This window comes from Suncus etruscus, chromosome 6 (assembly GCF_024139225.1).
Source record: "Suncus etruscus isolate mSunEtr1 chromosome 6, mSunEtr1.pri.cur, whole genome shotgun sequence".
NCBI lineage: Eukaryota > Metazoa > Chordata > Mammalia > Eulipotyphla > Soricidae > Suncus > Suncus etruscus.
The window spans coordinates 105389250-105416154 of NC_064853.1; the positions used below are offsets into that span (position 1 = coordinate 105389250).

Genomic DNA, 26905 nt, shown 5'->3' on the forward strand with positions numbered 1-26905 from the left:
GTCCCCGGTGCCCCATATGGTCCCCCAAGCTAGGAGCAATTTCTGAGCGCATAGTCAGGCGTATAACCCCTGAGCGTCACTGGGTGTGGCAAAAAAAACCAAAAAATAAACAAGTAAAAAATAAACATCAACTTGTGATCATCATTATTCCTCAAAATGTGCATCATCAAAGTTATCATGTGAGGATTTCGTGGATTGTCTGGTGCTAGTTCAAGAAAACTCATACTTTTGTGATTTAAATGGAATGAAAGAGAAACTTCATTTTTTTTTTTCATTTCTCTGCAAGTCAGTTACCACCTTTAAGTCCCCTTTGAGTCTGTTTTCGGATTCATCTCTGAACTAGAGCCAGAACAAGACGGACCTAAAAGGTGATGAGACCTATGTGCACATCGGCAAGTCAGGATCATTTTGTTTGTTTTTTGGGGTCACACGCGGCAGTGTTTAGGAGTTTTACTCCTGGTTCTAGGCTCAGAAATCGCTCCTGGCAGGCTCGGGGGACCATATGGGATGGCGGGATTCGAACCATCGACTTTCTGCAAGAAAGGCGAACGCCTTACCTCCATGGTATCTCTCCGGCCCCATCAGGATCATTGTATCGAAAAATGCCCTTATCTAGCTCTCTGAGCCGGAAGCTCGAGCGGGGTGGGGGCGGGCCCAGCGAGAGGGCCGGAAAGGGCGGGGCGTGGGCGGGGCCAGACCGTGAGCCTGAGGCGGCCCGGGCGGTCTGCCCGGCCCGCTTACGTTTCGCCCCGCCCCGCTTCTGTTCTCGCCCCGCTCCGCCCCGCTTACGTCACCGCCCCGCCCTCGTTCTCGCCCCGCCCTAAGTATCGCGAGAGGCGGGCCCGCTCGGCTTCAGCGTCGCGTCGGCGTCGGTCCGGCGCGGGGTGCGCTGGTCCGGCTCGGAGGGCGCGCGGCTGAGGCGCCGGCGGCGGGGTGGCGCCGCTTCTCTCTCCGGCGTCGCCGGCTCGTTTGTGTCGCGGCCGGCTCGGCGACGGCAGGCGCGCCCGCCCGCTCTGGGCCCCGAGCGGCCTGCCCGACTGACCCCGCGCCCGCCCTTCTCCGTCCCCGACCGGCCCGACGCCGACCGCGACGCTGAGCCGACCGCCGGAGCGCCGGGCAATGGCGGCCTCGACGGCCTCGCACCGGCCCATCAAGGGGATCCTGAAAAACAAGAGCTCGGCGGCCAGCTCGGTGGCCAGCGCGGCCGAGCAGCCCGGCCGCAGCGTGGACGAAGAGCTCAGGTGAGCGCGCGCGAGCCCGGACCCCCGCCCGGGCCGCCCCGGCCGGGCTCCGGGTTCGTTCCCCGCGCGCCGGCGCCCGCTGCGAGTTTCCCGGCGCGGCACCTGTTCGGCCTCCCCTCGAGGGGCTCGGGGTCCGGGGGCTGCTCTCGGGAGTGGGGGCAGCTGGAGAGGCCCAGCTGAGACACAGAGACAGAGACAGAGAGAGAAGAAAGAGACAGTGAGAATCAGCGAAAGGAAAGAAAGATGAAGGCAGACGTGTCTGTAGTGGAGAGACAGAGAGAGAATGAGAATCAATGAAAGAAAGATGAAGACAGACGTGCCTGTCGTGGAGAGACGGAGACGGAGAGACACAGAGAATTTCCACACTTTAGAGAATCAGTGAAAAAGAGAGAGAACCACTCTTGTGTCTGTGATTCTGCTATCAATCGTGGGGAGATCTGTAAAGATCCAGCTGAGAGAGAGAGAGAACCACACCTGTTAAGCTTTTTTCCTAATAAACTCTGTATCTGTGATTCTCCTATCAGTAATGGGGAGATCTCTAAAGGTCCAGCTAATAGGATTTCCACCCCTTACAGAAACAGTGAAAGGAAAGTAAGATTCAGACAGACATGCCTGTAAAGGGTGGGGAGGTGGGGAGAGAGGAGAGAGAGAACCACTCTATCTGTGATTCTATCAATAGTGGGGAGATCTGTAAAGGTCCAGCTAAGAGAGGGAGACAGACAGACAGAGCCACACCTGTTAAGCAGTTTTTTTTCTTAATAATCTCTATATCTGTGATTCTTCTATCAGTAGTGGGGAGATCTGTAAAGGACCAGCTTAGATGTTAAGCTTTTTTCTTGATAAACTCTATATCTGTGATTCATCTATCAGTAGTGGGGAGACCTCTAAAGGTCCAGCTGAGTGAGAGAGGGGGACTGGGGAGACCCCACTTACTCGTTTTTTCTGGTCGATCTTCCTTGATGGTTCCTTTCTTTCATGTAAACCTCAGGAAAAGCATTGTTGCCTCCTCCTATTCCCCCCCCCCCCCACACACACACTCTCGCTTTGGCTTGTCACCATCTCTACATCCTAAGGCCCATTAATAAGAACTGGTGAAATATTAATCATGGTCCATTTGTATAATGGCATAGTAGATGGGCCTTTAGGAAAGAATGTGATGGGTGCTCATGCCCAGATGCAGTCTGTGTTCAGTGGGGGGGGGGGGGGGAATGCAATACAATATACCATGTGGCATAAGACATTCCCTCAGGCTGTAGTTCACTACAGTTGGATAGAAGCACTAAGTTCTGGAAATAAGACTTAGGGAAAACTACTTACATCTGTAAAATTAGAAAATTAGAAGGAAGATGTTAATGACAGACGGCTTCCAATTTTGGAGCTGTAAAGTTTTAGCATTGCACCTGTTTAAAGGATCCGTTCCGGCATAAGGGATTTGTTACTTGGAGGTGGTTAATGTACAGGGATTCGATCCTATTACCTTGAAAATCTTAAATACCATCACAATTTGAAATTGTGGCCTCTGGAGTGGAGAAGGATCTTATTTTGTCTGGCTGCTGCCCTACTCTTTAGACACTTGATGTCCAACATTGTTCAACACAAAATTTCCAGAATACTGGGGTAAACTGCATCAAGTAAGATTGGGTTGGGTATTGTAGGAGGGGAGGATGCTTGTAAGTCATTGAATTATGAAAAAGTTTTACCAGTCTCAACAGAACATAGCTCTAGCAGGAAGACCAAGATACTTTAAACACAGCAGGAATCTGGAAAGGGCTCTAATAGAGACTTTGTCAATGGTTTTCACTGATCTAGCTCTACTATGCATGTGAACTTTTTGCGTGACTATTATGGGGGAATATTGTTTTTTGTTTTGGTTTGTTTTTGTTTTGTTTTGTTTTGGTTTTTGGCCATAGCTCCTGGCAGGCACGGGGGACCATATGGGACACCGGGATTCAAACCTACTACCTTAAGTCCTGGGTCAGCTGCTTGAAAGTCAAATGCTGCTGTGCTATCTTTCCGGCCCTTAAATGGAGGAATATTCTATTTCCTTCTCTTATAATCTTTGATTTGTTCTTACCTGTGACCCTCTTCTGTGAACTGGCCTTCGTTATTGGGTGTGGCCTTTACCTACCTGGAAATCCTGTGTATCCTGATGTGTCCACATTGGCCTGCTGCCTTCCCTGGAGCTACTACTAGCAAGAGATCCTCATTTCAAAGGGATGTTTGTAAGACTTGTCTTGTTAGCGAATTATAGTCCTGTCTTCAGAAGGCACTACCAAGCCCTAATTAATGATGAGGTTCATTATAATCTGTTTCAGGTAGTAAAAGGAAATGAGCTTTTTCATGACCTGTGTTATAATACTGTAAAGTAAAGCAACTTGTGTTGGTAATATAATTCAGTAGCTGCCCCCTAGTCACTGGTTCACTTTATGTGGTTTTAATGATCTTGTGATAACTTTAGCCCAAAATACTAACCTACAATAAGATATTCAGAGAGTAGAATGATAGTCCATATTACTGTATATTCTTATAATTGTTCTGTGTTTTATTTGGTTTGGGGACCACAGGTGGCAGTGCTTGGGAGCTATTCTACACTCAGTGCTTGGGGGTTTCCAATGCCTGGCACCATTTAAGTGCCAGGAATCCTAAACCAGGCATCCCAGCCCTTTGAGCTCTTTTCCCTACATTGTTTTTAATATCTTGCTGTACCTAATTTGTAAATTAATCTTTATCATAGATGTGTATTTATATAATAGAAAAAACAGTGCTGTCTGGAATTTCAAGACATCTAGTGTGGGTGTCTTGGATTGTATGTGGATAAGGAAAAGCTCATTTATGGCACAGCTCATGCAGACAATATATATTTTTGTTGTTTTTTTTTTTTTGGCCACACCTGTTGACGCTCAGGGGTTACTCCTGGCTATGCACTCAGAAATCTCTGGCTTGGGGGACTATATGGGATCGAACCACAATCCATCCTAGGCTAGCGCACGCAAGGCAGACGCCTTATTGCTTGTTTCACCGCTTCGGCCCCTCATGCAGACAATATTAACAACTTAAATGAGTCTTTAAATAGGAAAAATAATAATTTATTTGGACATACTGAAGTAAACCTTTTGTGATGTTTAATTTATATACAGTGTTTTCTCCTTAACATAAGAAGACCAAATTAAAAAACACTCTCAGTTACAGTGCACTTAAAGTTCAAAAACTTTATCTAACTTTAAATGTTGGAACAGTATGAGACAAAAGAATCTCATGTTAATCTGAAAATGGCCAGGAATTTAATTCAATTCTCAGTACTCTCAGTAGTTACATTTTATAATGTCATTACAAATGTTTAGCAAATACTGAATCATTTCTTCAAGGGGAAATGAATTCCTATAAACTTACGATTTTCATCAACCAAATCAATTCGAAACCTTGTTGGTTGTTTCTGTTTAAAATAGATCTGCAAGGATAAAATGATAACCAGTACAATAGCAAACTATGATACCTCAATAAAAATAAACATGCTTCATTTATTAATACATAGCTTATGAATGTTAAACACATAACTATAGCACAATAAACTCATACCTGACTGAAATTTATAGAACACTGTTTTTTTACATATATGTCACATCACAGCTTTCATGTGCTTTCACATTAAAAACAACACACTTATGAGCTATTTAAATCAGTGATTTTACTAACGAAAATAAACGTTGTGCTAAGTAGGCATTTACAATATAAGACTTAAACAAGATGGTAAAATATCACCTATTTCTTGGAAACCTATTTATTGAGCAACTCATAATTTTTCCTGACTCTGCACATTTCTCAGAGATTGAGAAAGCACCACTAGTATTGATTATGGAGTCACAGATAACTTTTTTGCTAGTAACCAAATTTAGAAAATACCTTTATTGTTGTTCCTATCAAGTTCCTAATGCAGTGAAATTTTTTTTTTCACCTGACACTTCTACCTTATCAGTTGAGAAGAGAATATTTAACATCTCATTCAACATAAAGGGCTTTTACCAAGCTTGAGAGGTAGCTCAGAGGGGTGGAGCACATTGCCCATGCTTAACATGCAGAAGCCCCAGACTGTAGTAACCCCCTAAGCACTTCAGGGTGTGATCCAAAAACAGAGGAAGCAGCAGACTTTGAATGATCTTATTCTGCTGTCCTCTTTTTTGTTTATGCAATTTTTATTATGAAAAATTAGATAGTCTTCCAAGTTTATATATGTAGTACTAATCATATTGCAAGGATCAGTATACACTTAAAATAGGTTAATTTTATGCCATATGTCAAAAGGTCTTAGAATATTTTATTACTAGCATATCATTTTTTGATGTTTCAATGTTTTTTTTAAAGTCTGTGTTCTGATATTCAATAAATGGTTTCTTTAAGATTTTTTGTAGATTAATTCAGTTAAAACTAGGTCAATCTGTATTGAAACATTGTTCAATTAATTAAAACACCACTGTCATCACCTTTGATGATAGAATTCTCAATCTTTCAGCATACTTTAATTATAGTGCTTAAGTCATAAAGTTCTGCTAACACAGATCTAGTGATCATCTGGTTTATCAAAACAAAGATCACAGGGGCCAGAGAGATAGCATGGAGGTGGGGCAGTTGCCTTGCATGCAGAAGGATGGTGGTTCGAATTTTGGCATCCCAAATGGTCCCCCGAGCCTGCCTGCCAGGAGCAATTTCTGAGCATAGAGCCAGGAGTAACCCCTCAGCACTGCCAGGTGTGACCCAAAAAACAAAACAAAAACAAAGATAACATTGATTTTTATCATATAGTGCAATTTAAGATTAAGTATTCTTTCAGAGATATTAAAATGAGCAAATTGTAGATTTGGAATTGTTAAGAATATGATATTTAATTCTATTGAAGCAATAGTTTATAAGGTTAGTGATCAGTCGGGATATAGATGCTTGAGTTTGGGTCTTTTTCATTATTATCTCATGCTTCCTGTGAGTTGGTTACTTATTATATCTATACCTAGTTTAATTATTAAAGGAATTAATACAATGTTGGGGCTGGCGATATGACTCAAGTAATAAAGTACCTGTCAAACTTAGTGGAAGGCACTAAGTTTGATATCCCCAAGTGCTGAATGGCTCCAGGGCCAGGAGTACTGCTGGAGTACAAACAGGAGTGCTGTTTGTCCTCTGGTATAATAAAAAAATAAATAAACGAAAATATTTAACTCAGTACCTCACCTCCCAATGTTTGTTCTTTTCTAGAAGAAATAGATATGGAAATTTTTATATATCTCAATGTGTTATTGAGTCAGTCTAATCATTTATACTATAAATGTTTCATTGTTAACCTTTTTATACCTGTGGATCAACATCTGACCTACATATTAGTTCATAAACCAGCACTATAACTAAGGCGGTAAACCAGTGATTTTCAACCTTGCACACTGGCACTGTTCATAGAATAGAGATTTATGACCACTAATATAAGAGATTTAGGAATGGTAGGCAATTGTTTGTTGGGAGAAAAAAATGTTTTTGAGAATCAGATAGCTCAAAGGGCTGGAGAGCATATTTTGGATCAGAGGAATGTCTACCACCAACACTTTTCCTCCCAAAGTACATGAATTAATTTTGAGGGGTATAATTTCATAAAAGCATGCTTCAGCATTTTCACTTTCTGTCCATGAAAGGATAGAAATCTAGTCAAAAGTTTTTCAAAATCTAGTCCCAAATTTTCTGAAAGTAACTGATGACTAATAGCTTGTGTTGATTAGGCCTTACATTATTTGTTCATTTATGATATGATGTCATATTTCAAAGTCTTGTTTTATCAGGCTGCATAAGCTAAATCTTTATTTAAAGAAAGAATTATTTCTTGAAATATGCAATTAAAGTTTAACAGCCTGAAGCAAAACCCTGCTTCCCACGCCAAGCTAAAACTATCAAATGAGCAAGTCATAGCAATAAAGAGCAGTAATTCTTTGAGATGGCATCATGGGAGTTGTCAAGGTGAAAATGAGAAGTGGTGACTTTGGAACCAGGATTAGATAAACTACAGGGAAAATACCAGTCACCCAAAATGGGAGGTAGAGGGGAGGGAGGATTGAAACCACGTCGGCCATATAGATGTTGGTACCCTTTATTTCTTGACAAGAGAATGACTGAAGTAATGATCCCAGTTTGTGGTGGTAATACAAAAATTCTGGTGTGCTTATTGGGTTTTTGCTCTCCATTGCTGTGGTTTAATTCTGCAAAAACTTTAATATAGCAATGCTTATTTTTTTTTGGGGGGGGGGATCACGCACGGCAGTGCTCGGGTTACTCCTGGCTCTACGCTCAGAAATCGTTCCTGGCAGGCATGCTCGGGGACCACATGGGATGCTGGGGTTCAAACCACCGCCCTTCTGCATGCAAGGCAAATGTCCTACCTCCATGCGCTCTCTCCGGCCCTAATGCTAATTTTCTTACCAGTTATCCTCTGCTGACAGTTTGCTCTACTTCACAACTTTCCCCTAATATTCCCCAAATTCTTTGGACCTCATTTTATGCTCTTATTTAAATCCATGTTTTTGTAAGATAATGTTACACTCTCTGGACCTGAGTCTCTTTTTCTTACTAGTCTGTTGAGGAAGTGAATCTTGGAATGTATAGAACTTTAAATCTATCTTTTTAGACCTGAGGATTGGAGGGGAGGGGGGGGCTCCCCTGCTGGTGCTTAGGACTTGCTACTAGTTGCACTCTAGGATCACTTTTGGCAGACTCAGCGGACCACATAGGGTACAGGGGATTGAGCCTGTATGCAAAGCAAGACAAGTACCCTATCTGCTATATTATTTTTCTCTTAAAAAATATTTCATTGGGGCCCGGAGAGATAGCACAGCGGCGTTTGCCTTGCAAGCAGCTGATCCAGGACCAAAGGTGGTTGGTTCAAATCCCGGTGTCCCATATGGTCCCCTGTGCCTGCCAGGAGCTATTTCTGAGCAGACAGCCAGGAGTAACCCCTGAGCAACACTGGGTGTGGCCCAAAAACCAAAAAAAAGAAAAAGAAAAAGAAAAAATATTTCATTGGCTGGGAGAAAATAAAGTTTTATCCAACTAGAGAAGGGAGAAATGAGAAAAAGAATTTTAAAATTTAAAAAAATTTTATTAGGGGCCGGAGTGGAGCACAGCAGTAGGGTGTTTGCCTTGCACGTGACTGACCCAGGACAGACCTGGGTTTGATCCCCAACATCCTATATAGTCCCCCAAAACCAGGAGCAATTTCTGAGTGTATAGCCAGACTCCGAGCATCACTGGATATGGCCCAAAAAAACAAAAAAAAAATTTTTTTTCATTAAATCTCTTTAGGTTGGGAAATAAAGTAGTAGATTAAGTAAAATATAAATTATTTATAATGTGATTCATAACTTAATTTTATTCTTTTTGTTATATGTAATGGACTTTAAATGTCCAGCAAATTTGACTTCTTTGTTAACTAATAGGAGGGTTCTATTTAAGCAAAATAGTAAGATTTATTTTTTAAAAATTCAATGAATGGTTTCTTTAAGGTTTTTTTTTTTAGATTCATTCAGTTAAAACTGGGTCAGTTTGTATTGAAACATTGTTCAACTAATTAAAATACCACTGTCATCATCGTTAAAATAGATAACTGGACTGGAATGGTGGCACATATGTAGGGTGTTTGCCTTGCACATGGCTAACCTAGGACCAACCACGGTTTGATACCCATATGGTCCCCTAAACCAAGAGCGATTTCTGAGCGCATAGCCAGGAAAACCTTTCAACGTCACAGGGTGTGGCCCAAAAACCAAAAAAAAAAAAAAAAAAAAGACAAACTTTGAGACTAGAATGATTGGTAGACTAAGTAGGGTACTTGTCTTGTACACAGGTGAACAATGCCAGGTGTGACCCAAAGGAAAAAAAAAAAAAAAGAATAATCCCAAGTACTTCTTGGGACGTTGTGACCTCAAAACCCCCAAGAACATAAAAATAATATCAATCAAATTGAATTTGAAATGTGGAGTTTAAATATTTTGAATGTTTAAATGTACATATTTTTATTCTTTTCTTTTAAGTAAAAAATCCCAGAAATGGGATGAAATGAACATTCTGGCAACATATCACCCAGCAGACAAAGACTATGGTTTAATGAAGATAGATGAACCTAGCACACCTTATCATAGGTAATGTATACATCACTCTTTTTTCGATTTTTTTCCATTTTCCATTTGCTATGACCTTTGGATAATAGCCGGTTTGAATTTGTGTTTGGTTTTATATTTGTTATTAGAATATTCGTAACCGAAGTACCTATATTAGTGTTAAAAGTCTTTGGAATTATGGAATTCATTTTATACACTATAATAATGGTCCTAGAAAATGTTGTTGCACTAAATGGTTCTGCCTGCTAATTTTGCTCACAAATGAATGACTCTTGCCTTTCTTAATCTATTTATAAACTGGAAGATGAGGATTGGATTTATTTGCTTCCTAAATATAAATCAGATGTAGAGCTGGAGAGACAGTACAGGATTAAACCACTTGCCTTGTATTTGCCTGACCAATGTTCCATCCCCACCACTGCATATTATCTCCTGAGCATCTCTAGGACTAATCCCTAAGCACAGCCATGTATCACCCAAAGACCTCTTACCTTCCTCTCTCCCCCAAAAATAAGGGGATTCCAGAGACTGCAGAAAAGAATGACTTTACAAAACGCTTTTTTTATTCAGAGATAGAAAGCTGGAGTTCATTCCTGGCAGCATTAGGCCCCAAATCCTATCCACTTTACTGATTGCCTCTTTCTGGTAACATCAGGTAGAGCCCTGGTGATTTCTGATCTCCTTTGGGTGTGGCCCATGTGGCAGGGCAGTGTGGCATGTGAATCTAGCATTGAAACTGGAGAACACTGCCAGATCAGTAAAGCTAGGAGAGAACCCCCTGGGACCTTGTACCACTTGGAAAAGCTGTGCTCACCCCCCAAAAAACAAGTGTCATTATTAATTACTGTTTCATGTCCTAATTTTCATTTTACGTAATGTTATTGTTTATATTGTTACCTTATGATTGTTGACAAGTTTTGAGACTTACAAAATCCTAAGGAAATGTAAAATGATAGTATGTGATAATTAGTAGGAAGCAAAAAAGGATGTGCCAATGAGCATCATGAGAAGATGGAGAATCTAAGACGGCTAATTCAGATCATACCCTAGCTTAGAAATAGAGATTTTGGGCCCGGAGAGATAGCACAGTGGTGTTTGCCTTGCAAGCAGCCGATCCAGGACCAAAGGTGGTTGGTGTCCCATATGGTCCCCCGTGCCTGCCAGGAGCTATTTCTGAGCAGACAGCCAGGAGTAACCCCTGAGCAACACTGGGTGTGGCCCAAAAACCAAAAAAAATAAATAAATAAAAATAGAAATTATTAGTCCTAAAATATTTTGTCTTTGAAGAAGATAGAATTGAAACATTACTGTTTATTTTTAAAGTTCAGAAATTCTGTTTTAAATTATGGAGAAAAGTTTGGAAGGTTTGTTTATATATACCTTGATAATAGTGAAAACAAAAATTGGCATTAAGATAATGACAAGGATAGGAAGAAAGAATGAAATATGGAGATAAAGATACTGAAACTTAAGAGCTAACAACTTTGGGAGAAAATGAATATATATGAGAACTTTGTTTTCTTAGGGCTTGGGGATCTAGTAAAGCACATGTTTTATGTGCATGAGTTTGATGGCCTGAGTTTGATGACCAGCACTACCAAAACAAGAGTTCGTATTCTTATTTTTCTCCTAATTAAAGGTATTTACTTTAAAGCATATCCTAAAGCTGATTGTACAAATTGTTAGTCAGAGATTTCAATAATATTATATATCCTTTACCTATTGGATTGCAGATGGCTATTTCAAAAAAATAAAAATAAATAGGGCCGGAGCGGTGGCACAAATTGTTAAGCCTTGTGTGTGCTAGCCTAGGACAGACTGAGGTTTGATCCCCCAGTGACCATCCCCTAAGCCAGGAGCAATTTCTGAGCACATAGCCAGGAATAATCCCTGAGCTTCACCGGTGTGGCCCAAAAAAACAATAAATAAATGAATGAATGAATGAATGAATGAAAACAATAAATGAATGAATGAATAAATAAATAAATGAATGAATGAATAAAGGTCCTCAAAATTGTAGTAGTCATCATTTTAGACTGTTTAATATATATATTAAATATATACCTAGATTCTGAAACCAGATAAGAAAAAATCACATAAAGACCATAGACCAAAATATCTGACTATAATTGCAAAGATCCTGAACAAGATTTTAGCTAACTGAATTTAGTAAAACTTGAAAAGAATCATACTGTAATCAAGTGGAATTGATTCCAGGAATTCCCTAAGGGATGGTTTAGTATAGGCTTATCAGTAAATATGATATACCAAGGTCTAAAGTGGATATTTAATAGATTAAAAAAATTGAAAAGATTCAGCATCCTTTTGCAATAAAAATAAGATTGCAAGAAAAAGGTTATTAGATGAAATGTACCTAAATGTAGTAAATACTATACATCAGGGGTCTCAAACTCACTTTACTTGGGGGCCGCAGGAGGCAAAGTCAGGGTGATCCTTGAGTGCAAAGTCAGTAGTAAGCCTTGAACATTGGGGGGTGTGACCCAAACAACTAAAACAAAACAAAACAAAAAAAGATTCCTCTAGGGCAGGGCCACAAAATGTACGGAGGGCCGCAAATGGCCCGTAGGCCGTGAGTTTGAGACCCCTTCTATACATGATTAACCCACAGACAATATCGTACTCACTGATGAAATATGAAAGCTTTACCTCTAAGATCAGGAACAGGACAAGGATGTGTCTACTCACCACTTTCAGTATTCAGTATATTGAAAGATAAATATCATGAGTAATCAGGCAAGAAACTGATATGAAAGTAATGCAAATTAGAAGAGAGAAACCTACCACATTTTTCTGATGGTATGATAATGCACATAGAAAATCATGAAGACCAGTAAAAAGCAGTTGGAAATAACATTAAAATACAGTTAGGTGGTCAGTTGCAAAATTGATACTTTAAAAATGTATTTCTATGGGCCCGTAGAGATAGCACAGTGGTGTTTGCCTTGCAAGCAGCCGATCCAGAACCTAAGGTGGTTGGTTCGAATCCCGGTGTCCCATATGGTCCCCCGTGCCTGCCAGGAGCTATTTCTGAGCAGACAGTCAGGAGTAACCCCTGAGCACCACCGGGTGTGACCCAAAAACCAAAAAAAAAAAAATGTATTTCTATATTCAGATTATTAGCTTTAACCGAAATAGGGAAAAAACATTATCACACCAAAAAAAAAAAAAAAAAAAAAAAGATCAAATACATGTGGCTAGATCAATAGAACAGGGTTTAAGATGACCAACCCCAGTTTGATTCTGATACCTCAAGATAGTACCCAAAGCATAGAGCCAAGAGTAATCCCTGAGCACTGCCAGATGCTATCCAACCCATTTCTCCCCTGAAAGAATGAAATACCTTGGAATAAAAACTTTTTGTTTGTTTTTGGGTCACACTCAGCATTGCACAGGGGTTACTCCTGGCTCTGCGCTCAGAAATTTTTTGTGGCTCAGGAGACCATATGGGATGCCAGGGATTGAACCTGCATCCGTCCTGGGTGAGCTCTCATGCAAGGCAAGCGCTCTACCACTGAGCTACCACTCCGGCCCCACCTTGGAATAAATTTAACCAAAAATGTAAGAGGCCTGTATACTTCAAGTGTAAAATATTGTTGAAATAAAAGTTTGTGCTCCTGGATTAGAAAAATTAACCATGGTAAAATAACCATATTGCCAAAAACAGCACATAAATTCAATATAGTATCTATGAAAATCCCAATGACATCACAGAAATAGATTGAAGCATGGCATTTTTGGGGAACTATAAAATGTAAATAAAGAGGAAAACCTTTCCTAAGAAAATGAAAATGGAATTTACTGACTTCAAGATTTACTACAAAGTGATAGTAAAGGAAACAAATTGGTGATGGAATAAAAACACATACAGTTCAATGGAATAAAATCAAGGCCCAGAAATAAAACCATACATGTATAAACAATTAATCTATAACAGAATCATTTATTTACTTTGGAACAAGGAAAGTCTTTTTCATCTCATTGGGGAAATTGGATCACTATATATAACACCAAACAAAAAATAATTTACTGTATGCTGGATTAAAGATTAGGATTAAAGTAGACTCAAAGTACAAACTAAAATAAATAGAAGAAAACAGGAGATACTCATAGATAAACCTTACTATGTATGGGGACAACTTGAATGGCAAGAGAAACAAAAATAAGCGAAATATCAAATTTAAAAGTTTCTACAGTCTAGATAGATAGTACAGCGGGTATAATAGTTGTGCATGTGGCTAACCAGGGTTCGAGCCCTGGCATCCCATAGGCTCCACGAGTCCACCTCGTGATTCCTGAGGATTATTCCATTCACATCACTGAGTATCGCCCAAAAACAAAAAAAAATTTTTTTAAAGGACATGATTGGGCCCCGGCCTTGCACACAGCCAACCTGGATTCATTCTCAGCATCCATTATGGTTCCTGAACACTGCTAAGAGTAATCTCTGAGTGCAGAGTCTAGCATAAGCCCTTCACTCTGGGAGTAGTCCTAAAAAATGTTTTTCATAGAAAAAGTAATGCATCAGGGGCCAGGAAGGTGGCACTAGAGGTAAGGTGTCTGCCTTGCAAGTGCTAGCGTAGGACAGACCTCGGTTCGATCCCTGGTGTCCCATATGGTCCCCCAAGCCAGGGGCGATTTCTGAGCGCATAGCCAGGAGTAACCCCTGAGCGTCAAACGGGTGTGGCCCAAAAACCAAAAAGAAAAAAAAAACAGAAAAATTAATGCATCAAGAGTGATTTTTTTTTTTTTTTTTTTTTGCATAGGGAGTGATTTTAATTTGAGGAGAATTGTTTGGTATTAATTAGAGATACAATTTCCCCAATGAGATGAAAAAGACTTTCCTTGTTCCAAAGTAAATAATTGATTCTGTCATAGATTAGTTGTTTATACATGTACGGTTTTCTTTCTTTTTTTTTTTCGGTTTTTGGGTTTTGGGCCACACCCGGCAACACTCCTGGCTCTACGCTCAGAAATCGCTCCTGGCAGGCTCAGGGGACCATATGGGATGCTGGGATTCTAACCACCATCCTTCTGCATGCAAGGCAAACGCCTTTTCTTCATGCTATCTCTTCGGCCCCACGGTTTTATTTTTCTCTCTCTCTCTCTTTTTTTTTGGGGGGGGGGGGTTGGGGGCCACACCCAGTGACACTCGTTACTCCTGGCCATGCGCTCAAAAATCGTTTCTGGCTAGGGGGACCATATGGGATGCTGGGGGATCAAACCCGAACCACAGTTTGTCCTAGGCTAGCGCAGACAAGGCTTGTACCACTGCTCCGGCCCTGTATGGTTTTATTTCTGGGCCTCAATTTTATTCCATTGAACTATAATGTGTTATATTCTAACACCAAGTTGTTTCCTTTACTATCACTTTGTAGTAAACCTTGAAGTCAGTAAATTCCATTTTTATTTTCTTAGGATATGTTTTCCTCTTTATTTACATTTTGTAGTTTCAAATAAATGCCAAATAAAACTTCCTGGATTTAGGCCTTCAGGATCTAATTGTGTTATTATACTTAACACTGTATAAGATCATTTAGGTTGAAATTTTAAAAGCAAGCAGTTGTGAGGTTTTGTTTTTGGTATGTGCTTTTTTTCTTCCCTACTGATGGATAAAATTTTTATGATTAGGGACCAGGGTGATAGCATAGCTGTTAGAGCATTTGCTTTGTATGTGGCTGACCTAGGTTCAATCCTTGGCATCCCATATGATCTCCTGAGTCTGCCAGGAGTAATTTCTTTTTTTGTTTTGTTTTGTGTCATACCTGGCAGCACTCAGGGGTTACTCCCGGCTCTATGCTCAGAAATCGCTCCTGCAGGTTCGGGGGACCATATGGGATGCCGGGGTTCAAACCACCATCCTTCTGCGTGCAAGGCAAAAGCCCTACCTCCATGCTATCTCTCTGGCTCAGGAGTAATTTCTGAGCACAGAGCCAGAAGTAACCCCTGAGCGCTTCCATATGTGGCCCAAAAGCAAAACAAAACTTTCATGATTGCAGTAGTATTTTCAAGCCATTTAGAAGTGTTAACCTTTAAAATATGTTGAATCCAAAATTAAACTTAAAGGATGATTGCAGAACTATAAGTATATTGATATTTTAAGTTAAGAGGATGTGCCTTTGCTTATTTTTTTGCTTGAAAGATACTAGTTCAGGTGTTAATTATAATGTATTTGTTCTAGTATGGTAGGTGATGATGATGATGTATTGAGTGATTCAGAAGCCAGTGAAACCATAACCCCAGCTCTCTTAGCTAAAAAGTAAGTACTGATAACTGTAAAGTATTTTCACTTATGCTGTTTTTTATTATGCAAATATAAAGATACTTTACTTTTGCAAGTGTCAGTAAATGCATGTTGCTAAGTTTACCTGTATTTTTCATAATAACCTTTTGATTCTTATTTCCAGATATAAACTAAACTAAGATATATCAAATGCTAAGTAAAACAAAAGTTCTTTTCCTTTACCATTCATTTATTTCTGTTACCCTCCATTTATTGTGCTGCATATTTGTTTCTACCCTGATTTCTCACCAAGTGTTAGCTAACATATTTGTGGTACTCAGATGTTTTTATAAACTTAAAAGTTGAATGAAATACTTAATAAAAAATTTCACTGTTGATTTCTTTGTAAATTATTTTTGTAATAGATTAGCTGCTGCCGAAGGCTCAGAGTTAAAGTATCGAGATCAAGACCAGGAAAGTAGTGATGAGGATAGTGACCTCTCACCTGAAGAACAAGGTAGTTTATTTTCTTTACGGCTTTCAGTATTATACTAAAACTTTTGCTAAAGAAAAAATTTTTGAATGATTTTTTTAAGCTGTTTTTCTTTTGGGAAATTAGGGAACCCAATGTTTAGTTGATACTATGTATGTAGGCTTATTATATAATATCTTTTCCCAAGAATTTTTGGGAAGATACTGCTATCTTACAAATAGTTATGTGTTTCTTTATACTTTAGTATCTGATATAGATATAAACCTGTAAATATTTGACTGATAAAGAACTAATATTTTTAGTCATAAGTGTTCATTTTCCTTGTGATTTTTAAGACAATGGTGAAACAAAAGTAGAATGGAAACTGTTTATTGAGCAGAAATGTCTTTGTTTGTTTTTTGGGTCACACCCTGCAGCGTTCAGGAGTTACTCCTGGCTCCAGGCTCAGAAATCGCTCCTGGCAGGCTCGGGGGACCATATGGGATGCCGAGATTCGAACCAATGACCTTCTGCATGAAAGGCAAACGCCTTACCTTCATGCTATCTCTCCGGCCCCAGAGCAGAAATGTCATAGGAAAAGGGGGCCAGAGCAGTTGTGCAAGCGGTAAGGTGTCTGCTTTACGTACGCTAGCCTAGGACAGACCGAGGTTCTATCCCCTGGTGTCCCATATGGTCCCCCAAGCCAGGAGCAATTTCTGAGCACATAGCCAGGAATAACCCCTGAGTGTCACTGAGTGTGGCCCAAAAACCAAAAAAATAAAAAAGAACTGTCATAGAAATTTATCTAAAGAGAACCCTAAGTGGGACTGGAAGGGGCTCTTAGAGCTCACACCCACTTAAACATTGCAAAGGCATTCTGGTTTCTGGGTTTTTTTTGTTGTTATGATGCTCAGGGGTTACTCCTGGCTAAATACTCAGAAATCGCTCCTGGCTTGGGGACCATATGGGATGCCAGGGATCGAACCTCGGTCTGCATCCTAGGTTAGCACGTATAAGGCAAATGCCCTACCAATGTACCACCATTCCAGCCCTTGGTTTCTGTTTTTATAAGAAGCGGTAGAGTCAAAGAAAAGACTTTTCACCTTGTTGCTTTATATACTTTATGAATGTGTGATCTCCTCAAGAAAGAAATTGTTCATATGTGTTTTTAGCTCTTTATTAACTTATTTGGTGGGCTGGTAAATCCATACTAGAATCGAGGATACCCTGCTGCTCTAGTGTCTCCAGGCCACACTGGCAATGGCCTAGAGACAAACAGTGAGACAAGTGCTAGACACACGGCCTAACCCCTAGACTGTTATTACTTGGCCTAGTTTTCAGCTATCTTAAAAAAAAAGAAAAGGCAGCAAATTAATGTATAGGGAAATATATAACATTGAGGGCCCGGAGAGATAGCACAGCGGCGTTTGCTTTGCAAGCAGCCAGTCCAGGACCAAAGGTGGTTGGTTCGAATCCCGGTGTCCCATATGGCCCTCCGTGCCTGCCAGGAGCTATTTCTGAGCAGACAGCCAGGAGTAACCCCTGAGCACCGCCAGGTGTGGCCCAAAAACCAAAAACCAAAAAAAAAAAAAAAAAAAAAAATAACATTGAAAACATAGTTTTAGGGGCTGGAGAGATAGCATGGAGGTAAGGCGTTTGCCTTTCATGCAAGAGGTCATCGGTTCGAATCCCAGCGTCCCATATGGTCCCCCGTGCCTGCCAGGAGCAATTTCTGAGCATGGAGCCAGGAGTAACCCCTGAGCACTGCCGGGTGTGACCCAAAAACCACAAAAAAAAAAAAAAAAAAAAAAAAAGAAAACATAGTTTTAACTTTAAAATATGGGGAGTATCTATATTATAAATAATTCCAAAATTTCAGGCCAGAGTGATAGCACAGTGATAGGGCGTTTGTCTTGCACGTGGCTGCCCAGGATGGACCTGGGTTTGATCCCCAGCATCCCATACGGTCCCTCAAGCCAGGAGCGATTTCTGAGTACATAGCCAGGAGTAACCCCTGAGCATCACTGGGTGTGGCCCAAAAACCAAAAAAGAAAAAGATAAGTTCCAAAATTTCTTTAAGATTTAACTAACCTTTAATTAAGGTTTTGTGTATTTGCTGTCAAGATCATTTTTGTAAACAAAAAAGATTCCTATGTGTGTCTCTGTGGTCGGAATACAACATAATCAAATTGTTTTATATCACACATAATAAGAGACCATTTTTAAGATTTTATTGTGGAAGTATGGGGCCAGAGAGATAGCATGGAGGTAGAGTGTTTGTCTTATATGCAGAAGGATGGTGGTTCAAATCCCGGCATCCCATAAGGTCCCCTTTGCCTGACCAGGGCAATTTCTAAGCCTAGAGCCAGGAGTAACCCCTGAGCACTGCAGGGTGTGACCCAAAAACAAACAAAAAATTTATTGTGGAAGTAGTGGTTTAGCTTTATTCATCTGTATACACATAGATGTATAAACTTAAACTCCTGAAAGTTCACAAAATTGTGAATTGGCTATCAGTTGATAAGAAAAAAGATTCTTTACTATATTTTTACAGGTATACATTTTTGTTAATAGTATGGTATATACTGATAGATTTTAAACATATGATATAGATAAATCCTACAAATATACAATTTAGCAAGAAGAAGAATAGAGAATTAATTGAGGGGGAAAATTTATTGTTTTGTTTTTGGGCCACACCCATCATTCCTCTGGATTTATTCCTGCCAGGGCTCAGGGGTGCCATATGGGATGCTGAGGATCGAATCCAAGCCGGGCCACAGCAAGGCCAGCACCCTACCCATTGTGCTATTGTTCTGGCTCAAATTAAGAAAATGTAAGAGAAAATCTGAATAGTAATAGAGAATTTATTATTATGTATATATTATCAGTCTTGGCTAAGGAAAAAATTTCCCCTTTCGTTGTAATTCCAAGAATTACCCAGCAGGGGGAACCAGTTGATCAGTTAAATTTTAAGTTTTGGGGCCTGAGAGATAGCATGGAGGTAAGGCATTTTGCCTTTCATGCAGAAGGTCATCAGTTCGAATCCCGGCGTCCCATATGGTCCCCCGTGCCTGCCAGGAGCAATTTCTGAGCATGGAGCCAGGAGTAACCCCTGAACACTGCCGGGTGTGACCCAAAAACCACCAAAAAAAAAAAAAATTTTTTTTTAAGTTTCCATTCATTTTATTGTTTGATTTTAAATAATGACTAAAACATCTTTAATTACAGAAATTCATAGGTGAAATCTTGTAACTATTTTCTTGTTAGTTTCATAAGATACATACTAGTCACTTACCTAATTTAATTTTTCTGGCCCCACCCCCAGTTTCTTCATTTCAAAATTGTATGTTGCGGGGTGAGGGGGGATGGAGAGATACAGTGTAAACAGGTAAGGCACTAACTGTGCATGCTTTTGACCCGGGTTTGATGCCTAGCACTACATGGTTCCCCTGTCCCCCCTTCACCAGGAAGGATTCTTGAGCACAGAGCCAAGAATAAGTCTTGAGCACAACTGTGTGTGGCCCCAAAGCAAAAGAAATCCCATTGTTAAATAGGGAAGCTGTAAAATTTAGACCTTGGTAAACATTAAATGAGAAATAATTTCTTAGCACAGTTCTTAGCAAGTTTTTAACTTATTGAAAGTGCTCAATAAATGTTGACTTTAATTGATGCATCTCCATTGCACTATTTTGTATAATAATAAAGTATAGAAGGAATAATTCGGAGATCAGAGGAGCAAATCAAGGAGCTCTGGTGTACATGCTGTGTATATAGGAGGCTCCATAAGATCTACAGCAACCACAGAATCCCCTTCCCACTGACAGGAGCAAAACCAAAGCACGAGTCAAGAGTAGCCCCTAAAGAGCCAGATCATTTATATATATATATATATATATATATATATATATATATATATATAAAAAATAAAAGGATGTATCTATAACACAAAACCCAAAAAACTCTGAATTAAAAAGAAATAATTACCTTATATCTATAATTCATAAGAGAATTATTCAATTTCTGTAAATTTAGACCAATAAAGAATAGAGTGTCAGCTTTTGTGTGAATGTCAAGAAGTACGTTCTCAAAAAAAAAAAAAAGGAAGTAGTAGGTTCTCGGGGCCGGAGAGATAGCATGGAGGTAGGGCATTTGCCTTGCATGCAGAAGGACTGTAATTCCCGGCATCCCATATGGTCCCCCGAGCCTGCAGGAGCGATTTCTGAGCATAGAGCCAGGAGTAACCCCTGAGCACCACCGGGTGTGACCCAAAAACCAGAAAGAAAGGGAAAAAAAGGCAGTTTTTGGGCCCAGAGTGATAGCACAGTGGCAGGGCATTTGCCTTGCACACAGCCGACCCTGGACAGACTTGGGTTCTATCCCGGCACCCTTTATGGTCCCGCAGCCTGCCAAGAGCTATTTCTGTGTGCAGATCCAGGATTAACCCCTAAGGAAATGCTATTTCCTCACAGTGGTTTTAATAACACAACTGTGAGATATAAAAATTTTCACAAATTTTCTGATTTTTTTCATTATTTCAGTTGCCATTTTGTTGTAAAAAGCAATATAAGATAAATTATTTTGTTCCTGCTAAGACTTGGGTGATGGGTGGAACACTGGGGACAGTGCTGGAGTGTCAGTCACACTGGTAATGGAATTGATGCTGGAAAATTGAATGCCAGAACAACTTTGTAAATTATGATGTTTAGATATATTTTAAAATGCTATTAAAAATAATAAGTAATTTTAAATGCCATTATTAAGTATTTGCTATTTGATTTGCTGTTAGCTTTTTCTCTGGAAAAGGAAGTCACTTTTCTTTATAATAGACTACTTAAAATAACTCTGGAAATAAAATTGTGTGTTTTTAATCATGGCAGATGTTAATAATAAATAACAATCTTTTTTTTTTTTTTTTTTTTTTTTTTTTTTTTTTGGTTTTTGGGTCACACCCAGCAGCATCCAGGGGTTACTCCTGGCTCAATGCTCAGAAATCGCTCCTGGCAGGCTCGGGGGACCATATGGGATGCTAGGATTAGAATCACTGTGCTTCTGCATGCAAGGCAACTGCCCTGCCTCCATGTTATCTCTCCAGCCCATAAATAACAATCTTAATAGTATAATTCAAGGTGTTTTGATTATAAAAGTAGAAAGTTTAAAAACACTAAAATGTATCTATATAGGCCTTGACCCAAAATTATTAACCTGAGAATTTATCTCATTTTCCTGTGATTTGGGATTTGGGTATATGTGCATATGTCCAAGCTTGCAGGCTTTGGGTATATATAATATATAGATATATATGTTGTGTGTGTGTGTGTGTGTGTGTGTGTGTGTGTGTATGATGTCATAGCTTGTTTTGTTTTCTATTTAAAATCTTTCTGGATACTTTTTCTGTATCTTTTTTTGTTTGTTTGTTTGTTTGTTTGTTTGGGGACCATACCTGGTACTGCTCAGAACTTACTCTTGGCTCTGTGCTCCAGGATCACTCCTGGTAGGATTTGGGGACCATATGGGATGCCAGGGATTAAACCTGGGTTGTCCAGATGCAAGACAAATATTTGGACTGCCTGCTGAACTATGTCATTAGCCCAATTTTTTTTTTTTGCCCAGCCCAATTTTTTTATATCTTTAATATTTTTATGTTTTCTTCATAATTAAATTGCAGCATTTATGCCTGTCCTCATTAAGATACACTCAAGCCATATAAAACCAATATTGACACAGTAAGAGCCAAATAAATATTTTAGTTTTTGTGGGCCAAATGGTCTCTATTGCAACTACTTAATTCTGCCTTTGAGCTTGTACATTAAGCAATACAAAAAAAAAAAAACAAACAAACCATGAATACAGCTGTATTCCAGTAAGACTGTATTTAACAGTATGATATAGTTTGTATATAGCTTGACAATCTCTAAGCTTCAAAACTGTTTTTTGCCAATCTTTTGTATCTTCTAGAAAAGAAGCGACAGTTTGAAATGAAAAGGAAGCTTCACTACAATGAAGGACTGAATATTAAATTAGCTAGACAGTTAATTTCGAAAGATCTAAATGAGGAGGAAGAGGAAGATGAAGAAATGCCAGAGGAAGTTACATCTGGAGGAACTGTGAACATGGAAGAATCAAGTCAAGGTTGATATTTCAGAAATATGACTGAGACTCTTATATTTCTTTGTGCCTAAATGAAAACCTTATTTTGTTTTGATTTTTTTTTCCATTTGTATGTGTATTGGGAATTGAACCCCAGAGCACCTTGGTTTTTGTATGCCTTTTACTATTATTTTGTTGTTTGGGGTTGGTGGGTGGGTGTGGGTTTTTGGTTTTTGAAGGATAGTTTTGGTTTGGATTTTGGTGCAGGGGGTTTTGTTTCTTATTGTTTGCAGGGTGGGAAGCCCATCTGTTGGTCCTGGAGGGCTACTCCCAGTGGTGCCTAGGAGTGAATCTGAGGCTTCTGCATATGAAATATACTCTTATCCTCTGAACTATTTCCCTGTAATGTCATGGATTGAACCCAGACCCTCACAAAGCAAAGCAAATGTCCTACTAATGAGCCCCTTGATGATTTATTTTGATATATTCACTATGTATTGGCCATAACATTTCATTTGACTCTCTTTCAGTGTCGGTTGTGAACCACTAGAGATTTCTCTCATTTCTTACTGGAAATTTGTACTAGTTGTTTCATTTGCAAAAAATAAAGACATTTCAAGGGGCTGGGGGCCTCCCAACCAGTGTTTAGGGGTCTCGGGGCCACTTCCAGAGATACTAGGTTAACTAGATGGGTTGTATAGTGCTTGAATGACAGTATGGTGTGCTTCTTGGGCCCTACAGTGTCAGGCAAAGTACCAGACCACCTGGGAAGTATTCAAGCTTCAGAGTCACACCTGGAAGTACTTGGTGGTACATCCAGCCATTCTTGGAAGGCTCCCTGAACCATTGAGAGTTTTTGTTGTTTTTGTTTTAAGTTTTTGGGCCACACCCAGTGGCCCGCTGGGCTCAGAAATTTCTCCTGGGGGACTATATGATGTGCCTGGGATTGAACCCGGATTGGCCACATGCCAGGCAAATGCCCTTCCTGCTGTACTATCACTCTAGCCCCGAGATTTTGTTTTAAGCCATAACTTGAAAACGACAAGGGAGATAGCTCAGTTGGCTACGTGTATACTTTGCATGCATAAAGCCTGGATTCAGTCTCTCACACTGCAGAGTCACCCAAACAATTTAAGTGTGACAAAAAAGAAAGAAAAGAAAATTGGTCTTTTATCTGTATCTGCTTTAAATATTAGATTTTACATATTTAGAGCATAAATTTATCTTTTTATTTATAGTAGATTGTTTTATTTATATATGAAGTACTCTTTACGTAGGGAGTGTTTTCTTGTAAGTTAAGTTTCTTGTTTTCTCTCTTACCTGCTTTTCATTCTTTAAACATTTTAGCAGTTTGACAAGGGCATCAGTAGAGGTTCTTGACACTTTGGTTGTGGTAAGGTGAGGTGACTATTATAAATTTATAACCTAAACCATAGTAATTAAAAAATTTTAAGTACTAATGGAGTGGTGTGAACTTTTTAATGGAGAATGCAATAACTTTGTACATCAGGATAAAAATAGTTAATACTGTTACAACCATGTAACTAATAAAAACATTTTACCAGCTTAAGACTGAAGGAGGGAATCAAGGATTAGTCCATGCTTTGCATTCAGGAGGCCAAGGTCTTATCCTTGGTACCATATGGTCCCTCAATACTACATGGAAATTTTTGTGGCTTTTTGTTTTGTTTTGTCTTGTTTTGTTTTGTTTTTTGAGCCACACCCAGCAGCACTCAAGTTAATTTCTCTCTGCACTCAGAAATAACTCCTGGCAGGCTCAGAGGACCATATGGGATGCCAGGGATCGAATCTGGTCAGCGATGTACAAGGCAAATGCTTATCACTCTAACCCAGGGGTCTCAAACTCAATTTACCTGGGGCCGCAGGAGGCAAAGTCAGGGTGATCCTTGAGTGCAAAGTCAGTGGTAAGCCTTGAACATTGGGGGGTGTGACCCAAACAACTAAAACAAACAAAACAAAAAAAGATTCCTCTAGGGCACGGCCACAAAATGTTGTATGGAGGGCTGCAAACAGCGGGCCGTGAGTTTGAGACCCCTGCCTAACCCCAGGTGGAATTTTATTATTGTTCTCTATCTTAATTTTTGCCTTTTCTATCTGCTTTATTATTTTTATTAAAAAAAATGGCATGTGGGGCCGGCGAGGTGGCGTTAGAGGTAAGGTGTCTGCCTTGCAAGCGCTAGCCAAGGAAGGACCACAGTTCGATCCCCCGGCATCCCATATGGTCCCTCCAAGCCAGGGGCAATTTCTGAGCGCTTAGCCAGGAGTAACCCCTGAGCATCAAATGGGTGTGGCCCGAAAAAACAAAAATTAAATACTTAAAAAAAAATGGGGCTGGAGAGATAGCATGGAGGTAAGGTGTTTGCCTTTCATGCAGAAGGTCATCAGTTCGAATCCCGGCATCCCATATGGTCCCCCGTGCCTGCCAGGAGCAATATCTGAGCATGGAGCCAGGAGTAACCCCTGAGCACTGCCGGGTGTGACCCAAAAACCAAAAAAATGACATGTGTATACTCTAAGGAAAACTTTTTTTTTTGAGATTACAAATGTAAATATTGATTATAATTTTGGATTTTTAAATTGTAATAAAATGCTTATATGATTTAGTATAAAATGTTTGGTGTGAAATCTGTCCTGTCACTAAGAAAGACATCTCTTCTGCTCCTTAGACTATTTAGGTGATTATACAAATTCTTTTATGTCAGATTAGCTTACATGAAATCCCTTAATTATGTTAACCTTTAATATTTATTTATTTTTGCATGGCATTAAAAACATGGTTCTAAGATTGGCAAAACACAGTGAGGAATTAGGTTGATTTCTTTTTTATTTCTCTTTGCAGGATCTTCTACAAGTGACGAACTGAAAAACCAATCACAAAGTTCGTAGAAGAAATTTGTTCCACACTGTAATTGTCATATATGGACCCTCTTCTTTTAATATACTGCTTCACTATTAATGACTTATGTACCAAAGTGCATATGTTATTATATATTGCCAAGAATTAAATAACTTTAGAGACCATAGAGAACATGCCTAATTGATGCGTATATTCTTGTGTCTAATACTTTACCACAAAAACGGCATAATGTCATCAGTCCAAAACCATATTACTTTTGTAAGAACACTGGTTAATTTGTATAAGATATTATATAGCTTTTTATGCTTAGAGGATAAAAAATACCTTTTCAGGTGGACGATGTATCTTAATTTATTTTCTTCACTTCTAGAAATGATAGCTCTTTTCAAGTTTTTTTAATCAATGTTGTTAGAACAACAATATATAGGCTGATAAATGTGCAGTCTGAAAAATATTTAACATGATATAGCTTTAACTTGATTTGTTTATTTGAAAAAGAGTATCAGAGTTACTATAGCCTTTTCTACCCTACTACCTTTAACTTTTCTGTTTCTTTGTTTATAAAAAAAAAATTGACCTTTTCTCATCAAAACTTTTCCCACAAATATATATCAGGTTAAATTTGCACTAATGTCTACTCTTAACTTTTTCTATACTCAGTGGACGATATTCAGGTCAGTTTTAAGGTAAAAATAATTTTAACTTAGTTCCAGCATTATGTACCATGCTTTGTCTCCTACTGTTTTTTTTTTCTTAATTTCTTTCAGCACATATGTATACAATCCTTGACCTTTATAAAGGCTCTGAAAGATTGTCATGACTTTAGGAACTCTTTCTTATACATATTTTATCATTTTTTACAACAGTGACTTTTTTTGAGGGGGGGGGTCACATCCAGCAGTGCTCAGGGGTTACTCTGGCTCTATGCTCAGAAATCGCTCCTGGTAGGCTTGGGGGGGCCATATGAGATTGTGGGATTCGGACCACTGTCCTGCATGCAAAGCAAATGCCCTACCTCCATGCTATCTCTTCAGCCCCAACAGTGACATTCTTATGTTGTTTTTGTTGACTTCTATTTTCATCTGTTCACGTGCCTGGAATACTTTTTCCATTGTCTGATCATTTGTTTTAGGCTCTTTTCCAGTCTCTTCTGTTGTATGGAGTTGTTATGAATTTAATCTTCCAGCTCACTAATTCTATCCTCAGCTGCTGTTACCCTGTTGGAGAGGCTTTCCATTGAAGTTTTCTTTTTCATCTACTTGATTTTTTATTTTAGTTTGGAGTTTTCTGATTTCTATCTTCATATCCTTGATTCTTTTTTTTTTTTTTTGGTAGTTTTTTGTTTTTTGGGTCACACCCGGCAGCGCTCAGGGGTTACTCCTGGCTCTATGCTCAGAAATCGCTCCTGGCAGGCTCGGGGGACCATATGGGATGCCGGGATTCAAACCACCATCCTCCTGTATCTAAGGCAAACGCCTTACCGCTGTGCTATCTCTCCGGCCCCATATCCTTGATTCTTATTTGTGGTCTGTTCAAGCTCAATCTATGCTTTCTTTAAGTTCTATGAACATCCTTCATATTTCTTCTCTAAACTCCTTACCTGAGAGGCTAACTAGATGGTTGGCACTTTTTGAGTCATCAGAGCTGCCATCTTCATTCTCTATGCCTGATGTTGGCCTGTGTTGTTTCCCCATCATCACACTTGTTGTGGGGTTATTTTCTACATGTAATGATGGGATTCATTGGCTAGAAGATGTGCGCAGCTGCAAAACAGAGCAGCCACGTTCCTCCCTCTCTCTCTCTCTCTCTCTCTCTCTCTCTCTCTCTCTCTCTCTCTCT

General features: G+C 39.5%; 2 protein-coding genes across 2 annotated transcripts in view; one reads left to right on the forward strand and one right to left on the reverse strand.

Moving 5' to 3' along the window:
- DLG1 (discs large MAGUK scaffold protein 1) overlaps nt 1-26905 on the reverse strand; it is a 653463-nt gene that overhangs the window by 593454 nt on the left and 33104 nt on the right. The window lies entirely within an intron of this gene.
- PPP1R2 (protein phosphatase 1 regulatory inhibitor subunit 2) lies at nt 1071-25297 on the forward strand. Its single transcript, XM_049776011.1, has 6 exons — nt 1071-1241; nt 9299-9406; nt 15585-15662; nt 16052-16143; nt 22057-22230; nt 25049-25297. Exons 1-6 carry the CDS (start codon nt 1120-1122, stop codon nt 25093-25095), a joined length of 621 nt encoding a protein of 206 aa, XP_049631968.1. The 5' UTR covers nt 1071-1119; the 3' UTR covers nt 25096-25297.